Source organism: Colletotrichum gloeosporioides, assembly GCF_011800055.1.
Source record: "Colletotrichum gloeosporioides strain Lc1 chromosome Unknown consensus_36, whole genome shotgun sequence".
Taxonomy (NCBI): Eukaryota; Fungi; Ascomycota; class Sordariomycetes; order Glomerellales; family Glomerellaceae; genus Colletotrichum; species Colletotrichum gloeosporioides.
Genome location: NW_025544681.1, coordinates 863,488 through 885,926, shown reverse-complemented (window position 1 = coordinate 885,926; position 22,439 = coordinate 863,488). Strand labels below are relative to the sequence as shown.

The following is a 22,439-nucleotide window of genomic DNA, read 5'->3' as shown; positions in this document are numbered from 1 at the left end:
TGAGAAAGCAGGGGCGTTCTCGGTGAAAGCGTACTGTCCGGGATGTGAGGCTCACCGGTTATGGACCAAATCGTCCCAGCCCCCTTTCTGCCTGTATGAGGGGGAGACCGAGAGGTCCAGCCCCATGCAAGTTTCCGGACAAGGCACGTCGTCGTCTTGTTCTCTGGCTTTACCGATGCCGAACACTGCGGGTTGACTCCCGAATCGAAAATTGTGTATCCGCCCCAGCTTTGCTTTTTGTCAGTCGAGAGTTCGAGGTCATGGGACTTCTTTTTGCAAAACCGGGCCGGGCGGGTATCCGTACGGGGCCGGTTCAGATGCAGAAGTGATGAACGACCGCCCATCCGGCAGCAGCAGCGGCGTCCAGAGACAAAATCGCAATGTGTCGTCGCGCCAGTCGCTAATTAGGCGCTGGAGCGGGGTTCGTTGCGGGAAGGTGTTGCGGGAGGCCAAACAAGTGCCCGTATCTTGTGCATGAACTCCGTCCGAGCTTTGGGACGTGCCATGGACGAGGGTTCAACAGGGTGGTGATGGTGGTGGGATGGGGTTGCTGTCGAGCCTCGGGACGAGGTCGCTATCGGGGCAGGCAAGGCGGGAGCCCACGTTGGCTTGCACCACATCGCGTCTTTGTTTCTCACTCGGTAGCTGCCGCGAGAATGGATGGGTTCGTGCGGTGGGGGTTAGACAGACAGAGACCTCTGCCGTCAATGTGGCATCGGCCGCGGGCCCGAGGCGTCGGGGTCGGGCACGGGGCCCGTTGTTGCACCAAGCCCGCAGATCTAGTCCTCTGGGCATGCTCCGGGATTGGCTCCCGGGGTGGGAGTACATGCGCGGTGATCAGGCTGCGTCTCCCTCCGAGCATAACCTCAACACCACCCACATCAAATGTACCGGGCGTCAAATCGTGCAGCCGGTGGATGATGGATCCCCCCTCCCCGCTTCAACCGCTGCTGCAACCAACGGCTGCCAAAGTCGCTTCCATGGCCGTCCAGGGCTGTGTCCCGACGACGGAAACCCGCGCTAGGGTCTTCTGCAATGCAGATAACCTTCCTGTTCACTTTTGCACCTCTGATCGTTTGCCTTGGCTTCATGGCGGTCCTGCTTCACCGGTCTCCTTTTCAGCCTCAAGCTCAGCGCTGTGTTTGCAACCGCCTCGTATACGAAACCTGAGTCGCATTCTGTCTTCAACCCGTCCAATTCCCTTTTACAGGTTACAGACCAGCAACCTTCTCAGGCTCCGGATATAGTAGCGACACTGCTGGTCCCGGATCCTTTGGCGATCCTGTGGGTGGGAGAGCGAGGTGCAGGCCAGCCCGACTGCCGGATTTGGGACCGTTGTTTGCTTGCCATGCACGGATTCCTGAATCGCCACACCAGACCCGACCAACCGAGCGAACGGTATCCATTGACAAATGCAGCACACGTAGGGCAAACCGCATGAGTCCGAGGCGCCCTTGCCCTTTGCTTGGCTCGCCTGGCCGAAGACTGGTCATTGCAGTTGAACTCTTTCAAGACGTTTCAGATAGAAGAACCCAGTATGTAGATGACAGGTTGGTCACAGGCCTGGCTGGGAGGTCTTGCTATCGTATTACAGAAAAGTACTAAATTTGAAGGCGTCGATGTGGGTGAAAGATACAATTTCGTAGATTTTGATGAACTAAATGGCAGCATTGACAGGGAGAAGCACTGCGTTTGGCAGATGCTCTTCCCAAATTAGAGGTAGATAGCTGACTTTCCCGACTAACAAGCTGTGTTGGCGCTCCCCAGGGGTATCTCAAGCGCTCGCTTCTGTTGGTACAATGATTATTTTCGTCTCCCCTCTTTCGATTCGGATCGAGACCTGCGACTAGTCCCGTCTGCAATCACCGGCCCTGCTGGCTGCTGGCTCCTCGTCTGGCGCGATGATGATGGCTCTGCTGACGATAAGCTGCTGGAACCTGACGACCCTTGTCGCAATGAGCGAGACGAAGAAGGCTCAGGAGGGCGGCTAGCAGACCCTGAGGAAGCCGGCGCACGCGCCTTTTCGCTTGTCTTCTTTTTGGAGTTATCGCATTTCTTCTGCCGCGAACTCGAACTCGAGGTCGGCGTTAGAGACGCGCGGCTCGTCTGCTCCTCTGCGACACCTTCTGTAGTAAGACGCGCCTCGAGCCGACGGGAGTTCCAAGTTTTGCCGTTGAGCGACTCAGCAACGCTTCGAGCAATGTCTGCGGTTCGAAATGTTGCAAAGGCGTGTCCTCTGTTCTGACTGCCTGATCCTCGGGGGACGTCGATCCTCTGCAGCTCGGCCTTTACCGGGGTAACCCGTGCCAGGCTTTGCTTGATGAGCGCTTTGATCTGGTCCTCCGGAGTGCTGTGTCCTATTCGTCTAACTATGATTCGTCTATGTTCAACAGAGACAGCCTGGCTGGGTTGGTTGGTTGGAGCCGCGGTGGTCGGAAAGAATCCACTGTTGGACACGTACGCAGGGTATTCAGGGCACCATGCTCCCTGTATCTGAGTGCCATCATACCCCTGGCTAAAGTGTCCGAGGTCCGTTGGAACCTGCTGCAAGTCAGAAACTGTAGATTTCCGCCATGTAGTACTAGGCTCTCACTTGTTGTTCAAACGATGACGCTTCTGAGGATGCGTGAGAGTATGGGGCGGGTTGATGGTCGATTTGCACAGAGAATGGTGCAGGGGTTGGTTGGCGAGGCCTCACGTTACTGGTCACTGGAATCGCATTCTCGTCATTGTGCACTTCCTTGACGACGATTGCACTCGTCATGTTGCTGTCATCGTAGATGATGCGTCTGCCGTTGAACACTCCATCCTTCAAACGATCTAAGCGCGTGTTAGCAGGTCCTGGACACGCTTCGATTTTGGCCACCTACCACATGCACGATAAAAGTTGTATGGCCCCTTGACCCTGACCCAGCCCGAGGTGGGGTGATAGAGTTGAATGTAGTCGACTTCACAGTCGCGGCTAAGCCACTCCTTAAGCGCCTGCCATCTTGTGTCGAATGGTAACTAGGCCGACTGTCAGAGGGCCAGAAGGCAGAGCTCGTGTTGGTGAAACACACATTGCAAATCGGTATGTAGAAATTTCCTGTCTCGGGACCCGGAGGGAGCTGTCCAACTTGCATGGTGACGTGTTGAGACGGGAATCCGCTCCGAACACAGACTTTGTCCAACAAGTAAGCCCAATGGCTCAGTCGGACCAGAGATTCGTGCGACGGCTGGGGACGAAGACGAAACAGGGGATCTCATGTATGACAAGATCCGGCGATGAACCAAGACGATCTTGGCCAACCGTGAGATGTCCAGGGTAGGCAGGAATTGAAACAATGAATCGAGTTTGCAGACAAAGAACAATGGAAATCCTTTTATATTCTGGGGAAGTTTGTCAAGCTGGCCGGACCTCCAATGTCGGTCTTCTATGCTGCAATGCTGTCAATGCTGCTGCTGTTTGACCAATAAGTAGCCCCTGCTATCCTTTCCGTCGACGATGAGGAGCTTGTCGTGGAGATATCCATGATTTTGGCTAGACCCCGTCCTTGGCGGCGAACCCACTCCAGATAAACGTCGGCACAGGTACCCAAGCTGTCTCGAGGCAACTTCCGCAAGTCATTGTACTGCTCCGTCTCGGGTGAAGCTGGCTGATTTGACGGACAGACCACGCCTATTTTGTACCAAGTACCCACATCGAGTGATCAATAGGATGGTGACGAGAGAGGAAACTATCCATCGTGGATGAAGAGTCCCTGGTCCTATGGGGTCATCGTGGTGCAGTTTGCTTCTCGCTGTGACCTGTCACCCGCAGATATTGTTGGTGCGCGTAAGCAGACTACGTTCAATATCGCCTGATCCAATCTTGCGCCACGTTCCTGGTGTTTGGGTGACATTGGTGGCAGAGGAAGCATCGAAGCGTAAAGTTGAAGGTACTTGAAGGGGGTGATGGGCATCCGACATCTTCGAGAAGAGCTCTCGTCCAAGTCCCAAAGATAGCCCGCGATAGTGGGTTGCATTCATGTTCGATTCGACCGGGGTTGGGCTGCCGTGTGCCAGCTATTGCCAGGGTCTCGCGCGGCAGCTATTTGGAGGGGGCGACAGGGGTCCGGCGGCACCCAAGATGGCGGCCGGTACCTTGGCTAGCTGAACCTGTCGTCAGAGCTGATGACCACTAAGTCCGCTCTTGATTCCGACGAAGCTGATTGAAGGTTTGGTCAATACTGCTGAAGAGCAGTAGAGCTGAGTCTAGGCATCTGCGCAATGCTGAGTTGCGCGGGCAAGGACCTGCGTTTCGACGACCATCTTTAAGGTTGCCAAAAGCAACGAGGATTCCATGTGAGCTCTTGTTGGTTGGGAAGGCCCTGCGGATGATGGTCACCCGGAGTCATTCTCAGGCGCCGCGCGATCCTGTCTCAACTTGAAAACGCCGCCCCAAGATCCTCTGGACAATTCAGCGGTGAGCAAAGCGCTCGCCGACCTCATTCGGCAGGTCACTCGGTGTTCGACCTCCCCTCATACGCACTACGAGGGGATGCAGTGACAGTCTGCGACTTTTGGGGTTTCCCCAATGGATCTCGTGCAGGATTTGGTTGCGAGGCAATGATCCAAGCTGAACAGAACCTCCAGAAGACGTCAATCCACGGATCTTAGTGGCCATGCATCCGATTGCTCTCCCGGCTGCAATGAGTTACACCCGCGGGTGGTTGTAACCCAATCAAGACCGCCTAGTTGGGTCATGAAATACCAAAGTCTTGGCTTGGCCACTTGGTTGGACTGAGACTCTGCGTATCCGCAGCTGGCTCGGACCCGAGGTTGTGGCCAACGAGCGATCGATCAAATTTTCTTGAAAGAGAAGGTGTCGTCCACTTCTGACATGTCTAAATTGGACAGGTCCTCGTCGAACTCGGCGAATGCAGTTGGGTCCAGCTGCGTTTCGTCCTTCCCTGTCGTCATTGTCAAGTCACTGCGCTGCGCGTCTTGCCAAGGAGCCCCGTAGGTGTCGGATTCGGACATGGAGACCATGAGGCGATGCTTTGTATCCCCCACCAGAAGCACGGCAGAGTCGCCGGCCCAATTGAGCCAGGACACCTGCGGTTTGCCGAACAACTTTGCGTCGGGTAGCTGTGCTGCAAAGTCAATTGTCTTGGGTCCATCAGATAAAGGATCCCAGGTAAACACCAGGCCGTCGTAGCCCTCGCCCTCGCCCTCGCAAGTGATTGAGAGCAGCTCGCGCTGCGTTGGGTGCCAGGTCAACGCCGAAAGATTGCCGTGAAAGACGAGGACAGCTCGAAGCTCCGATGACAAGATGTCCCAGACCCAAACCGTGCTTGGCCAGTCTTCCAAGGCTGTGGCTAGAAGAGTCGACGAGGCATCAAACACGGCCAAGGTACGGCTTGGCTTGGTCTCGACGCCTCCACCACTCACTCGGCCCGGAGCAGAGACCGATTGTGTCGCCTTTACGAATGTGTGAGCCGAGGCTAGCGGGGCATTGCCGATTTGTTCTTGCCAGATCTACCACTCTTCATTAGCCTGCGAAGTTGCAAGTTCGGATCCCGCGTCACCCACCTGAACCGTATCCTTCGGAACGATGGCTGCAGGATGCTCAAGCCTCATTGATGCAGTCGCTGGCTTGGTGTCCAAGATGCAGACATTTCGGGTGTGGTCGCACACGGCAATGCGAGCACCATCTGGGCTGACTTGGCACACCTTTGCCCCCGCGCCCAGATCGAAGTGCTTCTCCTCAGGCTCGAAGGCAGACGGTCCAGACCATGTGTTGAGAAGGTGCCCATCTGCAGTGTAAAACAAGACTTTGTGGCCTTGGGCTGCAGACTCCCACATTATAAGCCGGCGGCCATCTGGAGTCCAGGTCAAGCCTTGCGCGTCGACCGTCTCTGGGTGCCAGGATCTCTGAACCCCTCTCGTTGTGGGATGGTGAATGCTGACAATGTCTTTTCCAGCGACGCGGGTCAACAGAGCCAAGTGGCCCGAACCAGGTCGAAGAGCGAATCCTCGGGGCGCCGATGTCGGTTGATGAAACTTGGGGCTGCCGATCTCGACTGCTCTCGATGTCGTGAGGTCGAACACAGAAAACTTCAGTCCAAAGGAAGAGCACATGAGGATTTCACTGTCCGAGGCGCCGAACTGAACAAAGGTCGGCTTGAAGTTTGGTGAAGCAGGGTTGCGGACGACAGCACGATAGCCGGACTCGAGGGCCGAGTAGACATGGATGGATTCGGCAAAGCTGACGAGAACGCGACGCGATGACGGAGACCACAGAAAGGCGTTTGCTGGGCCGAGTTTTGAAGGCAGCCTGACGCTGTGGGTTGTCTCCAAAGTCTCGATGGACCGGAAGCTGATGCTGCCAGTAGTAAGGGTTGCGATCAGAGTTCCATCAGGACTTGCGACGCAGTGAGGCGATGCTACCGGAAGTTGTATCAGCAACAAGTGAGGCACGCCCTTGGGCCGACTTACATTTGAAGATCCTGGAGAAGTGCATGCTGCATGGCACTCACGCGTTAGCGTTGAGGTGTCGTCGATATGGAGTGGTGATGTTTGGAAGTCAGGGGGTTCGCTTTTCCCAGGATGGAAAGGCCTGAGACAGGTAGAGACAAGGGAGGTGAGATTCGCGAATGGTGGAAGCTTCCTTTTTCTCAAGGTGAAGAATCCGGCATGTGAAGTGTCTGGGGTCTCGGTGGAGTCTTGAAGAAAAGCCGGTGTCGCATGGAACGGAAGGAAACATCGTCGCCAACGTTGTTTACCTTGTTTCCTATCCGAGACTAGTGCGGGGGCTCCGGCCCCCTCTGTTTGGTCGCTGGGCAGCTATCAGCACGGTCCACCAGGAGGTGCGGGCAGGACCGGTAGGCGCTGGCAGCTGCCCAATCAGGGCGATGGTAATTGGGCGACCAACTGACAGGTGCTAGCTTTGGCCAACACGCTGCAGGGCCGACGGGAACCGCCCGTTCAGAGGCCGGACGACCGCTGGCTGTCGCTCAACTCCGCCAAACCCGGTGACCTGTGCGTCGGTCCTTCAGCAATCAGCAGCAGTTCCCCTCCATCCCCCGCCTTCCTCTCAGTGTCGAATGCGCCCTTAACTTAAGTAGGCTCGAAACTCGGTCAAATAGGTAATCGCCACACCAATGCTGACTCACCTTGGTCACATATCTCAAACCTCGGAGAAGGCGCTATCATTGCCCTGATAGCATATCAATCGAGCAACCCCAGCTCCAGCAAAGTTGCCATCTTTCAAGACACCTTCTTACGTACTTCCTCGCCGTGCTGAATGTCATATCAGTGATGGAATCGCGCAGCGTGAAGGACGCCTAGCCACAGCCATTTCTTTCCTCTCTGTCTTCCTGCGTCCCTTTCCTACATCCATTCTGTCCGACTCGTAACATCTCTCAAGGCCGCCACCATGAGACACAGCATGCTGCCTCGCACGGCGCTGCGCAGCGGGCGCATGCCACGGAATAGCAGGTCGCAGTTGGGGTGGACGCCGCAGGCGAGGTGTCTGAATGCGGCCGCTGCAGCTCAGGTCACACCGAACACCCAACGGCAACCACTATCACGCCGCGAACTCATAAAGGATGCGAAACCCTTCTCCGATTTTCTCACCGATAACTTTCACCGGCAGCACGACTACCTCCGCATCTCCGTTACGGAACGCTGTAACCTCCGGTGCGTGTACTGCATGCCAGAAGAGGGGGTGCCACTATCGCCGACGAGGGAACTCTTGACGACCCCCGAGATTGTACTGCTGTCCTCCGTGTTTGTGTCACAGGGAGTCTCCAAGATCCGGCTGACGGGGGGAGAGCCGACGGTGCGGCGAGATATCGTGCCGCTCATGCACCAGATCGGGGCGTTGAGGCCCCACGGACTGAAGGAGCTATGCCTCACCACCAACGGCTTGTCACTGCATCGAAAGCTTGACTCCATGGTGGAGGCCGGTCTCACCGGCGTCAATTTGAGTCTCGATACTCTGGATCCGCACATGTTCACCATCATGACCAGGAGGAACGGGTTTGACGCCGTCAAGAAGAGCATCGACCGGATCTTTGAGCTCAACAAGCACGGCGCGGGCATCAAGTTTAAGATCAACTGCGTCGTCATGCGCGGCCGCAACGACCACGAGATTGTCCCCTTTGTCGAGATGACACGGGAAAAGGACGTCGAGGTGCGCTTCATCGAGTACATGCCCTTTGACGGCAACAAGTGGAACCAGGGCAAGATGCTGGGCTATGCAGAGATGCTGGAGATGATCAGGGAAAAGTTCCCCTCGCTGGAGAAGGTCAAGGACCACAAGAACGACACGAGCAAGACATGGCGCATACCCGGCCATGCTGGAAAGATAGGATTCATCACGAGCATGACGCACAACTTTTGCGGCACCTGCAACCGCCTACGCATTACCAGCGACGGAAACCTCAAAGTGTGTCTCTTTGGCAACACCGAGGTCTCGCTACGGGACATCCTGCGCAAGTCGAACAACGGTGACCCCATTGACGAAAAGGCTTTCGAGGCAATGAAGCAGATCGAGATGGACCGTCGGCAGGGACTGGCAGACGCCGAGAAGCCGCTTGGCACAGCGCTCAACGAGGCAGAGCTTCTCGGCGTCGTTGGCATGGCGGTCAAGAGGAAGAAGGAGAAGCACGCGGGCATTGGAGAGCTGGAACACATGAAGAACAGGCCGATGATTTTGATAGGTGGGTAACGGCCTTCCCATCATCTTTCTGGAGGGGAGTTTTGTTTGCATGAGACGGCGTTGTATACCACGGCTGGGCGCGGCTTTTACGGGGCTCATGAATCAACCGATGTACATGACGGAAGACTGAATATAGCTGTCACTTAGATTCTCAACCGCTTCCGTCTCGTCCAGCTCGTGCGCCTGGGATGTCCGACTTGATTGGGTCCAGGTCTTTTGTTCACTCGCGTCCCCGAGGCGTCCCAAGAGTACCTACCCATCTGCTTATCCCGACAACGTACGCCCACCAAGCCCGCCTCTTCTCCTCCACGCCTTTGCGACGGGTCTCACGCTCACCGGAAGACGATGCCGCTGCCCCCGGGGATCCCACCTTGACCCACGTGTCCCCAACCGGCTCGGCCCGCATGGTCTCCATCTCGTCCAAGGCCCCGACCGCCCGCGTCGCCAAGGCGGTCTGCACCGTGACCTTTTCCACGCCGACGGCCCTCCGCCTCGTGCGCGCGAGCCAGATGAAGAAGGGCGACGTCCTCGGCGTGGCGCGCGTCGCGGGCATCATGGCCGCCAAGCGCACGCCGGACATCATCCCGCTGTGCCACCCGATCCTGCTCTCGCACGTCGGCGTCGAGCTGGAGCCCGCATCCGAGCGCGAGGACGAGACGGTGCTGAACGTCGAGGCAACGGTCACCTGCGACGGCAAGACCGGCGTTGAGATGGAGGCCATGACTGCTGCTTCGGCGGCGGCGTTGACCGTGTACGACATGTGCAAGGCGGTCGACAAGGGCATGGTCATCGGGGGGTTGAGGGTTGTGTTGAAGGACGGCGGGAAGAGTGGTCGGTGGGAGATGCCGTGATGGGCTCACAGATGACACACGAAAACAACCATTTTAGATCTGAATCGGACCAACTAAGATTGTCCCACGCCTCTCATTCGGGTATTCGCACACATTTCTACAGTCGTGTATGTACAGAGCTCTATCAAGCCTCCGTCTTCAGCTCCTTTGCGATTCCCGCCGCGATCCAGTCCGCAATGGCCATGTTGGTTATCATCGGGTTAACGCCGCTGGCGCTTGGGAACACACTTGCATCCGCCACGAACAGGTTCTCCGTGCCCCAGACGTGCCCCTTGGGCCCTACAACACCCTCGTCCTCGTTAGGCGCCATCCTGCACGTCCCCATCTGGTGCGCAGACGAGAAGATGGCCACGGGCGGCGCGTTGCCCACCTTTCTGACCTCCTCCAGCCAAGCGTTGAACTTGGGGTCGTTAACGCCGTCTAGCGTGCCGTCGTGTTCCAGTCCGTTCTCGTGGGAGGACGATGAGAGGTCGGCCATGGACTTCTCGGGCGGCTCGGCGTGGTCTTCCTTGACGAAAGGCGGAAGACCCGGGAAGAAGGCGTGGATCTCGGACGCGCCTTCGACGTAGCAGATCTTGGCGAGGGCGATGACACCCTCGAGGGTGTTGGCGCGGTCAAAGTCCGATACCACGTAGTCGATGCGCGGGCGGCCGGTGATGGGATCCGGGTACACGCGGCCCGGATCGCGGTCGCGGGTCAGAGAGATGAAGGCGCCAAAGTGGCGGAAGCGAAGTTCGGCCATCTTCGCTGCGAGTCCGCTCTGCCAGGGCATGCTCGAGAGAATCGCGTAGGGCTGCGGGCGTGTTAGGACCTGTTCAAGGAGGATGCTGGAATACGTACGATCATGCAGGTTGGTTCGAGCTTCACACCATGGCCTGCTTTGTCTAGATCTTCAAATGTCGAACAGTAGCTTGTGATGATGCCACCTGCATATGTCAGTCTTCTGCGTGCACTTTGGCGTGATTGAGACCTACCCTCCCATGGCTTCGCATCCTCCTTCCAATATCCGCCGACAAAATTGCAGGGGTGTACGTAGAGGTTGCGCCCAATGTGTCGGTTCTAGTACCTGGTCAGCAGGATAGACTTCAGCGTGGGAAACCGCGACTCACAGTGAGACCACTCCTCAGCAACACGAGAGGACTCGACACAGAGCCGGCAGACATGATGACCTTCTTGGCCTTGATTATGACCTGCCTCGTGGTCCTCTGCTCCACCGGCGTGCTCACGTTTCCGTTGGCATCCCTCGAGATCCACTTTCCAACGACACCGGTCGCACGCTTCGAGCCTGTGGACTCGTCGAAAGTGACCTTCTCGACCTCAAATCCTTCAATGAACTTGGCTCCCGACGCCGCCGCCGCCGGAAGCCAGCTGACGGTGGGACCCTGCTTCTCCGTCGATCCACAGCCCAGGTGGCACTGGCCGCAGTAGTGCTCCGCGCCGCCGGTGTTCTGCGGGGCTGTGGCCGCGTGCCACCCGAGCTTCCGGGACCCGTCGAGCAGCACCTTGTTGCGGTGGTTGTGCTTGATCTTGTCGGCGCTGACGCCCATGAATTCGCATACCTTGTCCAACGAGTTTTGGAACTGCGGCGAGGTGAAGAAGGGCAGGCCGCGCTGCTCAGACCACTCCTTTCTCACAAAGCCCTGAGTCTGCAAGCTAACGCTCCAGTTGACGGTGCCGCCACCTCCCCAGCAGCTCCCGGCAACCATGTTGAGGCAGTTGTCATCGCTGGTGATGAAGCCGCCGTTCTCGTACAGGTACTGACACCCCGTGTCCTGAGTCATGGGCAGCTGCGAGGGCGGGAAATAGTACGACTTGTCTACGACGAGCACCTTGTGGCCCGCCTCAGACAGGACCTTGGCAGCGACGGCGCCTCCGCAGCCGGAGCCAACAATGACGACGTCGGTCTCGACAATGGCCGGTGAGGCTGACGACTCGAATTGCATGAACTTGAAGTCGAAGCCCTCGCCGTGCGTCTGGAAATCAGGCATGTCGGTGTAGTCAGTCAATTCCCTGAACAGGGGGCTGGTCTGCACGGCGCACTTCTGGGCCAGCAGACACAGTGACTTTGACAAGACGCGGATAGTCGGCACTCTGGAGGTCTGCCACGCCTTGAGCATCCTCTCACGAACGTAGAGCGGTTGCTGGTTGGCCGGAGTCCAATACCCCGTAAGAAACCAAGTACCGGTGCGGGTTCTGTCATTTGGTCAGCCCCATTCGTGTGTTCTCAATCATTCATAGTAGGACGGGTGGCTCGCTACATACCCCAATGCGCCCATTGCACCACCCAGCGTTTTCTGGGCAGCACTAGGCAGCGCAGCCAGGGTTCTCGTGACGCTCTCGACGAACTTGGGTTCCTTGGCGGGACAGTGTGCTAGGTACTCCTGAAACTTCTCCTCTGACGGGGGGTTCTTCATAGTATTCTGGACCAGCTGGAGAGCCTGCGCATATTCGGCCTCAGACACTCGGACCTGGTTCGTTTTGTCTGAGAGGGTCGCGGGCCGCGCGATGGACGGCAACGCCGCCTCGAGCAAGGAAAACAGAACGCTCCATTGCGTCTCGTTCCAAAAGTCAGAGGTCGGCAGCACCGGAAGCTCAACCTTGGAGACTTCTTCCGGCAAACCCATCGTGAGCAAGTGCGGAAGTTGTTGTTGATACGGGATGGCGAGAGACGTTTGGCGGTACACACGGATACAACGGTAAAGAGACCTATCGATTGAGGGGGTTGACGTGCAGTAGAGTTACAGACAATTGGGTGAGGGGGAGCTTGGGATAAGGTATACTTTCAGTGACATGAGCGAGGGAAAGCACCTCGGAAGCTCATGATCGACTGATGCTGGGCTGTGTGGGAGCAAAGAGACGTCGTTGGTTGCCCCCTGCTGCTCGCATGGTGGTCCTGCAGGGGTGCGTGTTTCCCATGGATGCGGGGTCTGTGCAAAGAGGCGTCCAGCCTCCATTTTCATCGCGTCCACCTGCTTGCCTCTCCCAACCGAAATGCCTAGGCCCAATCCGGGATGCCTGCAAGAGGTCAAAGAGCTTTGCCATCGACTACTCTTAGATTTGACGGCACCTAGAACCCATCCGAGCTTCTAAATGACTTTGATTGTCTTGGAGTTCGAGCCGTCTGCACAAACACTTCACACCAACATTAGGTGACGGAGCTGTCAGAACAGATATGCAGGCGGGGTGCAGCAGTGGCGCGGCACTTGGGTGCATGCAACCTCACGGCAGGTTGTTAGTGCGAGTAAGAGAAGCTGAGTCGAGCTGATCGTGCGGGGAACGGAGCCGGAGCCGGCTTGAGTGGGAGGCCGAGAGCCCAGCTAATGTGACAGAGAGAGTACCTTAATGCGATCAAGAAGCTGCACCACAGGTACTGAAGTGAAATACCGGACGCCCGACACGGGACCGGCCGACTGCTGAAGGGCTGGACTGACTAGAGCGCGGCTGCAACGCATGTTTGCTGGTGTCTTGGAAGAACGCATTGGTTTCAAAACGACACAGCCGCGCACCTGGGAGCCGGGCTGTCGGGAATCAGACTCCGGACAACGTTCAATGGGCAGATCTGGCAGTGGTTCGAGGTTGCGCCAACAGGAAGATGCCGGGTCAGCTGTAGGTGCCGATCGTACGTTGCTATGCCTGTGGTGAGATTCGAGATCCTGTGGGGCAGATCGATGATGCAAGTTGCTGAGCCGGGAAGGGCTCAACCTCGGCTCGCATGAACAGTACAGAACTGGAAATGCTCATGATTCTATCATCGTCCGTCAGTCGAACGTGCTCGTCTGTTGCTCGATATATGCTTCATCGAAACCATGAGCAACATTTGATGTCGCAGCCTTCCATGCAGCTTGGCTGGCCGTTGGAAGCTTCCGGGCGCTACGTGAAGTCCATTCTCAGTTCGTCTCACCCGGAGGCGCGGACTCTGCGTCTTGGGTTCCGCACATGGCGCAACCACCATCCCGGCGAGGTCGGCCGTCTCCGTGGCTGACAGCTCGCTAGCGAGCCGGCGCCACGGTCAATGTCGCCGGACACTAGGCATTGGGTCCGGGCCGGCGATGGGGTTGGGACAGCCTAGTCCAGGGGCTCGGGTCTGTCACTCGGTAGCGCATCGGCTTGCCGTCCAGCATCGCCAAGGGGCCGGCAAAACCGGGCGAGCGGACCATCCAGGACATGGCAGGCAAGCAGAAGCAAGCCCGACGGCGGCAGGGTGTCAGTGGCCAAATGCCAGATTGGCTTCCCCTCTAATGGACTGCGGGCTGCAGACGTCCAGTGGAATTTTTCAGGGTCCAACGGCGGGTCCAGCATCCGTCTACAGGGGCCGCGGGGTGTCATCTGGCGATGGGCGGTCTGGCGGCCAAGAGCGTTCAAAACGGAAGTTGGGGCCGCGTTTGCCTCTGAAGGCCGAATTTGTTGGGAAAATCGTCAAGAGTGTCTGAAAAATGCATGTGAGAGTCGATCTGCGCAGAAAATTGTTGACCGTTCTGCGAGCACACGCGCAAGCTCCTTCCTGGTAGTATCCGTTTTCCAGGCTGTTGGCGGTTGCGAACATCGGAGTTTGCGGGGTGGTTGGTTCTCGGCGGTGCACTGCACGAATTGAACATGTCGCCCATTTGCAGTCGAATGTCTGGTTGGGCGCAGCTGTTGAGGGGGCCACCCAGGTGTGTCTTTGTATGATGCCATGCCGACTGAGGAACGTGGAAGACGGGAGAGGCGCTTCAATGCCGTCCGATGCATTCCGGCCGAGTCTAATCGACCAAATCCGACTTGACGGCCGTCATCAATGACATGATGGCAAACCGCGTAGAGAAGCCTGCTTCGAAACCCGGTCGCTCACATGCTTATCGGAGCGTCTGAAGCGATTTCGTGATGCTGGAGAAGAGGGTCCTCCCGCAAAAGGCCTGCAATCAAGAGAGAAAAATCTGTGATACGAAGCAGGACGATGGACAGAATCGGGGATAGCGCTCCCCAACAAAATGGACGCAGGTCGGGTAGCCAGGGCCCACGGCGGATGGACTGTCGATAGTTTGCAACGTGAGCTACTTCATGCGCGTTAGCCTGCAGAACGACATCAGGGTGAGGGTACTAGCATTTCCTCCGTAAAGATACACGACCCGCACGCGAGGATCCCACCAGGAACCAGGGGCGGCTTTATTCGCCCAGGCTGAGCTTCCAGAAGGGAGTGGGTGACAACGGGTCCCTGGCAGCCGACGTCTCTCCAGAATGCGTGTCGCGCGCCGTTGCAAGTGCGTCGCTTGTGCTTGACAATTTTTTCCTCTTTGCTCAAGTGGCAAGCCGGAGCTCCCGACGGGCAGTTCGTGTCAGGCAGATAGTACACAGGAGCATCTCATCACGATCTCGTGGGTGGCGCATAATGTCGGAAGAAGCGTGACCAGAGAGCACTGACTGGCCTGGACAGCGAGCTGGTGGTGCAGGTTCGTGGCCAAACAATGGCCTTGTCGACGATTGGGCCGAACAGATGCTCCTAGTGTATGTAGCCTGTAGGTGCCTTGGTTGGAAGCAGCATATCCTTTCCTGCGGCAAGCGGCTCCCGAATTAGAGTTGGAGCTGGTGACCAAAGCTTTGTTGGCGCCTCGTTCTCGTGGAACAGCGAGGGCCACATCTCAAGAAGAAGCACCCATGTCGCAGCTGGTCCAACCGTTTCAGTCAGCAAATTGGCAGCCGCGCAAAGGTAATATCACTTGAACGGTGCCAATGCTGAGTTGGCAACTTTGCTCCGAGGCAAGCCTGAAGTTGACTCTTGGTGTTGCTCGGGCCCTGTTGTGAAATGTTGCCCCAGACGGACAGGCACAGGGTAAAAACGATCCATGATTCCTTGCAAGAAAAAAAGCAAGAGAGCAAGGATGATGTCGAGAGCCGAGGCAAGTGAGGTTCAGGGAGTCGATCTTGGGTTCAAGATGGATCCGTCTACCCAAAGGGCCCCTGTTGTTGGAGACTTGGACTCCCATCCGTCAATAGCAACGGCGTCTGGAAGGCGGCGCGGCGCCCTTCGTCCGGAGTCTCAGTATCCGGAGGCGTAGGTTGGTGGTGGTGTCAATCATGTGCTTGCTCAACAATCGTCAGCCAGGACAAGGTATCCGTCTCTGCATGTTGCTTGGCGGACCACTCCCATCGAATGGCGGGCCCGATGTTCAGTGGTGGAATCCACAGAGAGTAGCACCTCCCGCGGCCACCCGACAAGGCGGGCAAGCGCGCACGAGGGACTTGCGGCATCAGGAAGGCGATGTGCTGCTGCTCTTTCCTGTTGTTGGTGGTTTACATTGTAAGGTAGGTAAGTACTGAGGCACGGTAAGGAGCTCTTCTCCTTACATGGGCAGTCACCGTGAGAAAAGAAAAGTACGTATCATTCGTCCCTTAGTTTGGACCGATACCTACCCATCTGGTAAGGACTTTCCCATGGCATTGAGACGGTACAAGCACCCTCTTGCTGCATAGTACGCAGCCAGATGCAGCATTTACGGATGCCCAGCTTGCCTTTGCCTCCGCCTCTGCCCTGGCGCGGCGTGCTTGACATGCTTGACATCAGCCCGTTGCGCTCCGACCCCAGCATTAAATATGACTAAAGTCTGAGCAGCAGACTGAGGTATCTTGTCCCATCATGTCCACTTTCCTCGTCGTCACCGCACCCACGCCAAAAAACCAATCAAGCTAGGCATTAGCAGTGCAGATACCTACGTGACGAGGAGGGGAGGAGCCGCCTGTCCTGGCCTGGCCTAACGTAAGGTAGGTGAGGTAGCACACCCAGCATATCCACTTGCACTTGCACGTCCACGTCAAGAATTGCAAGGTCTGCACACTCCAAGCACATCCCGTCCATCTTGATCCCCGTCGCCGTCCCCGTCCATGCCCACACACCACACGCACTCACACGCCCAGCAGTTGTTGTCCCAACTCCAGCTCAAGCTCCAGTGTTCCAGCTCCGGTCCAGAAAACCACTCTTCCCCTTCCCCATATTAAGACCTCGAGGATCCCCTCGCTTGGACCTTGCTGCTTGTTCTGCTCCTTCTTCCTCCCCATTCTCCTCTTCTCTCTCTTGTAGACTCTTCATCTGCAACTGTGACAGACAGAGCAACATCTGCGCCATTGGGTCAGCAAGATCTTGTCTGTGAAAGAGCTTCAACCTGCTTGAATAGAGCTCTTCCACTCCTCCTTTTTGGTTTAAATTCACCCACGTCTCCCACTGTCACCGAGTCGGATCGACGTCGGAGCCTCACATTCCACCGTCCAACAGCTCTGCAGCGGTCGCGTGCTGAGATACCTTCCTCGAAAAACGAGCTTCTTGTCTCGTTTGCTGAGACGCGATTCAGAATCCCCAACGCCCGAGCGAACAGCGGGACCACCACTTCTTTTTTTTTTGAACCGAGGCTCGCAATTGGTCAATCCCCCACCATGGCCGGCGTCACCGTGCTCAGCGAGCTCCCGTCCCCCTCGCTCTTCCAGTTCCCTCCGGACGGCGCCCACATGGCAATTCCCGCGCCGCTGCCGGGCTCCATGGCCGCCGCACCCCCCTTCGAGATTCCCGACCACATCTTTTCCGCCGCCCTCGACCCCAAGGTGCCCATCACCATTGCCGCCCTCTACGCCGTCACCATCAAGCTGTTGAACAAGTACAACCAGTCCACTGGTCGCAAGCCCTGGGCAATCAGCAAGACGAAGCCCTTCTTCGCCTTTGTCGTTCTGCACAATGTCTTCCTCGCCGTCTACTCGGCCTGGACTTTCTGGGGCATGTTGGGAGGCATGCGCAGGAGTGTCGTGAGCCCCTTTGGCCCCAATGGCCTGGCTGCCACCGCCGATAGCTTCTGCCAGCTCAACGGTAACGGCGGCTTCGGTGCCGCCACCGTCTACAACGAGACTGTCGGTTTCTGGTCCAGCTTGACCGGACAGTCTGCGCTTGGCTTCGACGGTCGCCCGAGCCGCACCTCCACTGGCAGAATCTGGAACGAGGGTCTTGCCTTCTACGGCTGGATCTTTTACCTGAGCAAGTTCTATGAGGTTCTCGACACCTTCATCATCCTGGCCAAGGGCAAGCTCAGCTCCACCCTCCAGACCTACCACCACGCTGGCGCCATGATGTGCATGTGGGCTGGTATCCGCTACATGTCTGCTCCCATTTGGATGTTTGTTCTCGTCAACTCCTTCATCCACGCCATGATGGTGAGTTTGCGCCGGCCTGTCTTTGTGCGATGAGAGACGCTAACCATGAGATCAGTACACCTACTACACCATCACCGCCTTCAACATCCGCGTTCCCATGGCGATCAAGCGAACTCTCACGACCATGCAGATCACCCAGTTCCTCGTCGGTGCTTCGTATGCCATGCTGCACTCCTTCGTCTCCTACACCGTTCCTGTGACCGTCTACACTTCCAAGAAGGCCGCCGAGGCCGCCGCGTCTGAGGCCGTCACCAGCACCGCTGCCGAGGCCGCTACCACTGCCGCCGCCGGTGCCTTCGAGGGTCTCAAGAACATGGTCTTTGGCGCCGGTGCCAAGGTCGCCGAGGAGGCTACGGGCGCGTCCGTCGCCGCTGCTGCCGCTGCCCCTCCCCAGCCGGGCTTCATTGCCGAGACCGTCTACGTCACCCAGCCATGCATCACCACCAGCGGAGAGACCTTTGCCATCTGGCTCAACGTCTTCTACCTGGCCCCTCTCACCTACCTCTTCGTCATGTTCTTCATCCGCAGCTACCTTCGCCGTAGCAGCGCCGAGTCTGCCAAGGGCAAGGGCAAGGTTCGCCGTGAGAGCAACGTCACCCTGGCCGAGAAGGCTGGCTGGGATGCTGCCCGCGACGTCAACCGCGAGATCTACAACGGCTCTACGGAGTACACCGTCGAGGGCAGCCCTCGCCGCGGCGCTGGCAAGACCAACAACAAGGCCCGTGCCTGATTGTCTTGTGCGAAGTGGTTGGAACGGATGCGTAATGGGACACACGAGGGTTACTGTGGAGGATAGTCGGACTGAGAGGATGGGAATTGGGACGGCGGCACGGTCATACTTATCTGGCGTTCTGGGCAGGGAAATATTTGGGGTAAAGCGTTTGCATCGCCCGGAGCGCTCGTTATCTAGTCGTAACCGTCTAGAGTTTTGCATTTTATCGCATGAGGTACATGGGCAGTCGGCCGTGATCCGGCAGGTGTATATATATATATATATAGTACCCAATCTGGTTCTCCAAATCTTTTGTGTTGTGCCCAAGACGTGCGTTTGAGTGACACGCTTCGGAGACTTGTTCTCATCGAAGAGTAAAACACGGTCTAAGCCATTGCCGGATCGGGGTGGTGTCCCTGCCGTTCCGACACGGAGCCGGTCCGATGCGAGGTCGGAGGCGGCGTCAATGTGGATACTCGGCCTCCGGAGCAAGCAAGCCGCCGACGTCGAACGTCCGGTGAGGCGTCTGTTGTGCTGGGTACCTACCTTACCTCACTGACGGATGCAGCCATGCCGTATTCCTGACTCACAAACGCCACATGATGCGTATTCAAAGCACAACAAGGTTGTTGTAGTCCTTTCCAAGTGACATTATCAGTCACATTCGTTCTTCCCGCCAGAGGGCCCCAGCTTTACAGAAGTCTCCTCTCCAAGGTCACAACACAGAGCCCGCGCAGCTGTGACTCCTCCGCCGGAACATGTCTGAGCCACGGCACAGACTTTGGAAGGCCGCCACCAGCGGATTGAAGCTTGCGGGGCCGTTGTCGCTCCTCTTTGCGCGCGCCCACTCGAGCTGCTGTCGGTTGTGGGATGGTTCACACGAGCTGGTGGGCTATGCTGCGGGTACAGCAGCAGACATGCAGGAGCGCAGCAGCAGCAGCAGCAGCAGCAGCAGCAGCAGCATCGCGTTGACATGTGCGCGCGCGCATGTGTGTGTCCGAGCCCGGTTCGTCCAGCGTCGCGTGGTGCGTTGGGACGCGGGGTACGTCGTCCTCGTCGTCGTTGGACTAACTAACGTACTTAGCTTCTCTTTTTTTTTTTTTTTCTCCGGCCCGCGATGTTTATTCCCTTGTTCCCGCTGGCAGATGCGCCTGCCCCGCCGGTCTGCTGCTGCTGCCTCCGGCCTGGCTGTCTCTCCCTCAACATGAGCATGAGCCCCAGAATCTACAGCTGATGACGCTGTCATGCCATCGCGAGCGGAGCAGATCACCACTCCATACCGTACAAGGCGAGTAATCCAAGATGACAAACGTCCCTGACAAGAAGGCGAGTCGGTACCAGACACTGCAAAGGTTACACATGTCCAGCCACTCGCCTCCGTAACATCGCGGGTAGAGCACTCACTTGTATGAATCACGGTGTGGTGTGTGTTGTCACTTGTCCACAGGATTCGCCGCAGCCGACAACGACATTCGCCGCAAGATCTTACACCTCCAAGACCCCGAGCTAAATCCAACCTACCCTCACTGGACCTGGGGTAGGACGGAGGGAGGCATGGGGGGGAGTGACAACTGGCGAGAGAGAGAGAGAGAGAGAGAGGTACGAAGAGCCAGCCACTAGGCTAGCCTCGGCTCAAGGATGACCACCCACACGCACTGCGCATACACACACCTCGAACCAGTCACTCGGTCGCGCTTGCTAAAGCTTTGCCTTGTCGGGTAATGCCCAGAGACACCGGTCGGTGAGCAGGAAGAACTCGGACACGTCTGGATTGCTGATGAAGCATCGTGAACAGGCAGCGGCAAGCCCACCACCATCTGTCCAACCGTCACAGTCACAAGCCAAGGTTTTGCGAGGTGGAACTTTGTGTGGATGCAATCAATGATATTTCTTTCTTGTCTGTCATGCGGGGTACTCCTAGGCTGTGGGCGTGGCCTAACGTGCGCGACAAGGTTGCGCTGCCGTCCGTCCGGGTTGTTGACCCTTTCCTCCTTTCCCCCTCCCTATCCCGATCCTTCATCCTACATCATTTCCATGCCATCGACCAATAGGTCAGGCCAACTCTAAATACACAACGCCGATCCATGAAGGTGTTCGGCCGACCAATTTCTTCTTCCCGCCTCGTCACCCCGGCGGGTTCAAAGAGCAGGAGCGAAACGCCCGGCCATCACATCTGGGGTATAGACACCTCCATGAAGTATGCCGCCAAACTCCGTTCGAAAGGAGGGCCTGATTAGAGCCAATGTATGTGTTCCGTAAAACGAGCCATTCCAATACTGTCAAAAAAAAGACGACAAGCCAAATTCCAGGCTCGATATCCTGCCAACGCCGCGCTAAATGCAAAACGGAGCCATGCCAAATCGGTGGTGTGTAGAAACCGGTTGGGCGTTCTAAGTGCGGATCGGATGTGATGATGTTGACGCGTATGCGCAGTCCATTAGTGGGTATTGTTTTTGTGGTGGTGGTGGTGGTGGTGTTTGGTATCGTCGGGGTGGTTGATGAGAATCAACGCCGCCGTTTGTAAGTCTATGAGTCTATTGTGTTCGCTCTTCGTAAAGGCCGTGAATCGTGATCCGTCTGTTGCTTCGCGCCCTCGGGTTTCCATTCCTCTCCGTATGCGCCGTACTCGTCGAGCCCTTCAGAAGGTGCTCCAGTTCCAGTCGCGCGGCACGCTGGCAGCGACCTCGGGGCCCTTGGTGGGAGCCAGGAGGCCCGGCGTCGTGGGAACGATGGGGCTCGCGACGATGGGGCTGGTCGGGGTGGTGCTGGTAGAGTCGGAGCTCTGGTCGCTCCCGCTGCGGCTGCCGTTACGGCTCTTCCATACCTTAAATTCGGTGAAGCAGTGAAAGCAGACGCGGGACAAGGTCGCGCGGGGGTTGAACTCGCAGTCCTCGTCGAGGGGGATGAATTGTGTAGAGTGAGGTCCGCAAAAGATGTTGCCGCAGCGGCGGCAGTGGTGGCGGCGGTTCCATGCGTTGAAGTTGCGCTTGCAGGTAGGATCGTCGCACATGGTGGACTCGGTGTCGGGCTGTGGAGTATTGTCAGCATCCGCAGTCTCGCAGGGTATGCAATGCGCCGTCGTGTAGACTTACCTTCCAGTGCTTGCGTGTAGGCTCGCCGGTAACCTCGGGGAACAGCTCGGGATCCAACTCGAGGTCGACGACCTTGCCGCTGTCGCCGGTGGAGCGACGCGCCAGCTTGGAGCCGATGACGCTGAAGCCGGGCAGGCTGATGAAGCTGCTGTTGGTGCGGCGCAGGCAGAGCAGGTCCTCGCCGTCGAGATCCTCGGCCTTGGGGGTTCGCGGCTTCTTGGAGTGGTGGTGGTTAGGGCGGAGGACGGCGGGCATGTAGGCAGGGCGGACCGAGTCGGTCAAGCACGACTTGGGCGAGGTCGGGGAGCCGTCGTGGGGAGTGCTGAGGGGGGAGATGCGCTGGCCGAAGGGTCGCGGCGCAGTCTGGAAGGACTGAGATCTTGTGTGGCCAAAGTCAGGGCGATGCTGAGGCGCGTAGAAAGCGGCAGGACCGCGCTGGTCGGCGAGGGTAGGCATTATGAGGTCGGCGGCCATTGTGTTGAGGATACTCGGTGGTGTAAGTAATGCTGTGGGGGATTGCTGTAGAGAGTAAAACCGCGCGTGGGATGGCGGTGGTTGGCGCTAATTAATGTAATCCAACGATGCGCGTGGTGTAGGAATGCAGGGTGCGGAATGCGAGCGTGTCGCGATGTAGGTGTGGTGATTAAGAAGAGGCGAGGCGTTGGGTCTCGTGTTATCGATGCTTCGAAGCTTGTCCGCAAACGTCGACAAAAGTATATTTCGTCGTTGTGTCGTGGAAGAGGCGAAGATGTGCTTGATCAACCAGAACGGGCTCTCCCTTTGGATGTTGGTTGTTGATTTATTTTCGGTAGAAGGAGAAAGTGTAGATGGGAGGTGGGAGCGGGATGGTGAAGTAGTGGTTGGTCGATTGGGACGAGTACGGTCGAGGATGGGAATGGGGGCGTGGGAAGAGGAACCTTAAGGGCGAGCCG

General features: G+C 57.4%; 6 protein-coding genes across 6 annotated transcripts; 2 read left to right on the top strand and 4 right to left on the bottom strand.

Annotated features, from left to right (window-relative positions):
- Positions 1 to 1,803: 1,803 nt before the first annotated feature.
- GCG54_00006158 (uncharacterized protein) lies at positions 1,804 to 3,122 on the bottom strand (the record flags this gene model as incomplete). Its single annotated transcript, XM_045406172.1, has 4 exons — positions 1,804 to 2,541; positions 2,594 to 2,820; positions 2,871 to 3,006; positions 3,060 to 3,122. The coding sequence occupies 4 exons, from the start codon at positions 3,120 to 3,122 to the stop codon at positions 1,804 to 1,806; spliced, it is 1,164 nt and encodes a 387-aa protein (XP_045265555.1).
- A 1,699-nt stretch (positions 3,123 to 4,821) lies between these two features.
- GCG54_00006157 (uncharacterized protein) lies at positions 4,822 to 6,484 on the bottom strand (the record flags this gene model as incomplete). Its single annotated transcript, XM_045406171.1, has 3 exons — positions 4,822 to 5,499; positions 5,554 to 6,407; positions 6,460 to 6,484. The coding sequence occupies 3 exons, from the start codon at positions 6,482 to 6,484 to the stop codon at positions 4,822 to 4,824; spliced, it is 1,557 nt and encodes a 518-aa protein (XP_045265554.1).
- Positions 6,485 to 7,399: 915 nt separating this feature from the next.
- GCG54_00006156 (Molybdenum cofactor biosynthesis protein 1) lies at positions 7,400 to 9,537 on the top strand (the record flags this gene model as incomplete). Its single annotated transcript, XM_045406170.1, has 2 exons — positions 7,400 to 8,687; positions 8,978 to 9,537. The coding sequence occupies 2 exons, from the start codon at positions 7,400 to 7,402 to the stop codon at positions 9,535 to 9,537; spliced, it is 1,848 nt and encodes a 615-aa protein (XP_045265553.1).
- Positions 9,538 to 9,661: 124 nt separating this feature from the next.
- Positions 9,662 to 12,161, bottom strand: GCG54_00006155 (Long-chain-alcohol oxidase FAO2; the record flags this gene model as incomplete). Its single annotated transcript, XM_045406169.1, has 5 exons — positions 9,662 to 10,330; positions 10,378 to 10,463; positions 10,512 to 10,596; positions 10,647 to 11,730; positions 11,800 to 12,161. 5 exons carry the CDS (start codon positions 12,159 to 12,161, stop codon positions 9,662 to 9,664), a joined length of 2,286 nt encoding a protein of 761 aa, XP_045265552.1.
- Positions 12,162 to 16,938: 4,777 nt separating this feature from the next.
- On the top strand, positions 16,939 to 18,433 carry GCG54_00006154 (Elongation of very long chain fatty acids protein 3; the record flags this gene model as incomplete). The annotated part of the gene is made up of 2 exons (XM_045406168.1): positions 16,939 to 17,703; positions 17,759 to 18,433. 2 exons carry the CDS (start codon positions 16,939 to 16,941, stop codon positions 18,431 to 18,433), a joined length of 1,440 nt encoding a protein of 479 aa, XP_045265551.1.
- Positions 18,434 to 21,053: 2,620 nt separating this feature from the next.
- On the bottom strand, positions 21,054 to 21,981 carry GCG54_00006153 (FYVE-type zinc finger-containing protein C9B6.03; the record flags this gene model as incomplete). The annotated part of the gene is made up of 2 exons (XM_045406167.1): positions 21,054 to 21,443; positions 21,508 to 21,981. 2 exons carry the CDS (start codon positions 21,979 to 21,981, stop codon positions 21,054 to 21,056), a joined length of 864 nt encoding a protein of 287 aa, XP_045265550.1.
- Between the last annotated feature and the right edge of the window lie 458 nt (positions 21,982 to 22,439).